Source organism: Vigna angularis, chromosome 8 (assembly GCF_016808095.1).
Source record: "Vigna angularis cultivar LongXiaoDou No.4 chromosome 8, ASM1680809v1, whole genome shotgun sequence".
In the NCBI taxonomy this organism is placed as follows: Eukaryota; Viridiplantae; Streptophyta; class Magnoliopsida; order Fabales; family Fabaceae; genus Vigna; species Vigna angularis.
In genome coordinates this window covers 12,840,615-12,843,883 of record NC_068977.1, presented here as the reverse complement: position 1 = coordinate 12,843,883, position 3,269 = coordinate 12,840,615, and the positions used below count along the sequence as shown (strand labels likewise).

General features: G+C 32.4%; 1 protein-coding gene across 1 annotated transcript; it reads right to left on the bottom strand.

Annotated features, from left to right (window-relative positions):
• Window positions 1-778: 778 nt before the first annotated feature.
• Window positions 779-2,755, bottom strand: LOC108344882 (psbP domain-containing protein 2, chloroplastic). Its single transcript, XM_017583414.2, has 3 exons — window positions 2,214-2,755; window positions 1,764-1,919; window positions 779-1,227 (listed from the first exon to the last, which is right to left on the bottom strand). The coding sequence occupies exons 1-3, from the start codon at window positions 2,550-2,552 to the stop codon at window positions 973-975; spliced, it is 750 nt and encodes a 249-aa protein (XP_017438903.1). The 5' UTR covers window positions 2,553-2,755; the 3' UTR covers window positions 779-972.
• Window positions 2,756-3,269: the final 514 nt, after the last annotated feature.

Genomic DNA, 3,269 nt, shown 5'->3' with positions numbered 1-3,269 from the left:
TGATGAAGATTTCATCGTTGGATGAAAAAAATTGTTTGGCACAAGGTATCATCTAGCCTATGAAACACTTTTACTCAAAACACTTTTTTAAGTTATCTTTGTTCCATTCAAAAGCGTGTTTAGCAAGGTGTATTTCAACACAAGTTTTTGGATCATCGTTTAAGACTTTTAACATACTTTCCAAAACCATCTTTGACATTTTATCCATCACAAGACATATCGAGAGCTTATTTGAACATTGTTTAGCAATGTATAATACGAGTGCATTCAGGAAGACTCTTATTGATGCATTTAATAGGAAAATCATTTAGTAGTACGTCTATTCATATATTTGTATGTTTACTAAAGTTTTTCTCAAAGTATTTAGATTTCACAAAGCTTTTTCATATCTTTTAACTATATTGCTTTTCTAAAGATAACACTCTATCATATGCTCATTTTATTTATTGTTGTTTGTTAAACTTTAAAACATATGAGAATGTTTAGACAATTTAGTCTTATAGACGATCTTGTCTTAACATTAATCAGTCCATTTTAGTTTCAAGACACCGATACCAGATATCCGAATTGGGAGATTCGATCCCCAGTACCCGATATGTCATCATGTCTAAGGCTATAAACCTTATCTGGAAGGGTCAAAGGACCTTTAGTCCTACTCAATACAAAAATAATTAAAAATATAATTAAATTTCAGTAAATGAATAGAAATACAAACTTTACCTTAAATATTAAATCAGGTACGAGCATCCACTTAGTAAATCAATTTGGAATCGGCACCTAAATAAAACATGGATCGCATGAATATAATGTAATACATAAACCTTCTTCTGTTTATGCCCTTTAACTCAATATCATGTCGAAGTAGTATGTAAAGACTTGAACATAACTCATTAGCCATAACTTGGGAATCAAATCAAAACTCAAGAAACTATGAAAAAAAATAAGAAGAACGAAATTTTTATACGCCACAATTTAAGCAGCTGCATCAAAGGAATGAAGAACTTGCTCTAAAATCTTTCTCTTATGCGGATCAAGAGGACTCTCTGGTTTATCAGAGTGAGAAATATTTAGAAGATAGAGCTTCTTTGAGACCACAAATGCTGCAGAAAATATCCTCTTCATCCCTCCACGAGTACTATCTACCTTGTATTCAAATTCATAAATTTGCAATCCTCCCTCTCCTGATCTTTCTGCTACTGTAATCAATTCAGCTTCCTTTGTACTTTCCTGAATGCAAAGGCAATTACAACAAAAATTAATGCATCATACAATCATTTTATCTCTACCCACCAATTCTAATAACACTAAGACATGTTTTACCATGAGAACACGGACTTTGAAATATGCAATGGTCAACATTTGAAAAAATGTGAGTTTAAGTCGGTATGCTCTATGCTGAAAGGCTCTATGAATGTAGCATGGTCATAAAAGAAACAGAAAAGTCTGCTTAAATTATAGCTCCTGCTATGTACTATACATACGGAATTTCTACATTAAATCATTTTAGAAAGTAAAACAAAAGGCAACAAAATGTTAGGTGAACTTCAGCTCCTTTTTCTCTCCTCTTACAGTGGAATTCTTCTACACAATAACAATGTAACAACGAAGAAAGTTTTGAAAAAGATTGAGTCTATGAGACCTCAACTGTTGCCTAATTAACACTACTTCTTAGCAATTTTTCAGGACAAGACTGAAACCATAGCTTACAACCTTGCAAGTAAATGCTCAACATTAAGAAGCTGTGGAAAAAAAGAATAGTTTACCTTACGTTTTTCGGCTTGTAAGAGCTTATCAGCAACGAACTGAGGTGTCCCAAACTCTTCAAGAGTCTTAAGACGAATTGGGCTTACAACAATCCCAATATTGTTACTTCGCATAATTTGCTCTTCAAACAACACAGTTGCCCCTGCTTTATCAACCTATCAGCCACATTAGCAAAGACTATTCCTTTAGGACAGAAACAAATACCATTATTCTTGATGCGACTTTTTCTCTTCTGGCTTGACACAATTTCCATAAAGGGATGTCAAGTTAAGGGTGCTTATTATATGATTATTATTATGATGATAATATTATTTGAGTTTTACTGCAATAAACGCATCCAACTTCTTAGTATCAGCTAACCGCAATATTGTTCACCTAAAAAGGTTTACTGCTATATTTAACTGTCATAGTTTGAAGTTTCAAACTGAGAAGGGAATAGTTTAGTTTACCTTAGCCCAAGAAGAGGGTGTGAGAAGAGTGAAACCTTCCTCGGAATCGGTGTATCTCTGAAGCTCCAATTCTTGAGCCAACAAGAGTGCATCACCCATATTTGGCAACGGCGCAGCCTGACCCCACAGAAACATTGTGAGAAGAAGGGCGAAGTTGAGATTCCTCTTGCTAAAAGATGGTGCAAAGTGCATATCTTTGTGGAATTCATGAATGCAAGTGAGTGAAGTGGATTTGGGGAGCAAGATTGAGACGAAGATTCTGGAAGAAGCATGGGTGGATTGAGAGTGCTGGTGGAAGAAAGTAGAGCGTGAAAAGGTAAAGGAACTTCTTAAGGCCATTTTATTTGGTGGATTTAAGGATTTGGTTTAAGGTTTGTAGGATTGGGTTTCAATGTTTCATCGCCATAGGATGAATCTAGGAGAGGTGACAAGGGTCGTTAGAAGGTGTTTGCTAATAGTTATCCAGATTTTTTTTTTCTCTTCCACTTCCTAAGGTTACGTTTACCAAAATTTCAGACTTTTATCTTTTGGAATTTTTTTCGACTTAATATTTTTTTTTCCTCTCTTTTCATCCGCTGCTTAAGCTATTCCCCAGAAAGAAATAAGTATAAGAAGCACGTATATATTTAAAAGATGAATAAAATTATTAATAAATCATTTGTAACATATTTTATTATTAATAACTAAATGATGTTTTTTTATTGGAGGAGTTGATATCTTGTTAGATTCACTTTCACGAAAGAGAGCCATGTCACAACGGATAATTTAAATATCAATTTTTTTTCTAATTAGAGTGTTCTTCAATTAGTTTTAAGTATTTTTCAAGAAATTTTTTTAATAAAAATAAAAGCAAAGACTTTGCTAACAATTTAAAAATAAATAAAGATAAAAAAAAACACAAACAAATTAAATATATTTACATTAAGAAAAGAAAAATAAAAATAAGAATTAAAATATTAAAAATAAAAATTATATTCACCAGCGACAAATTTGATACGCTATCAAATTATTAATTTTAATATTGTCAAGTCAGTAAATTAGATAGAGTTAAGTTAG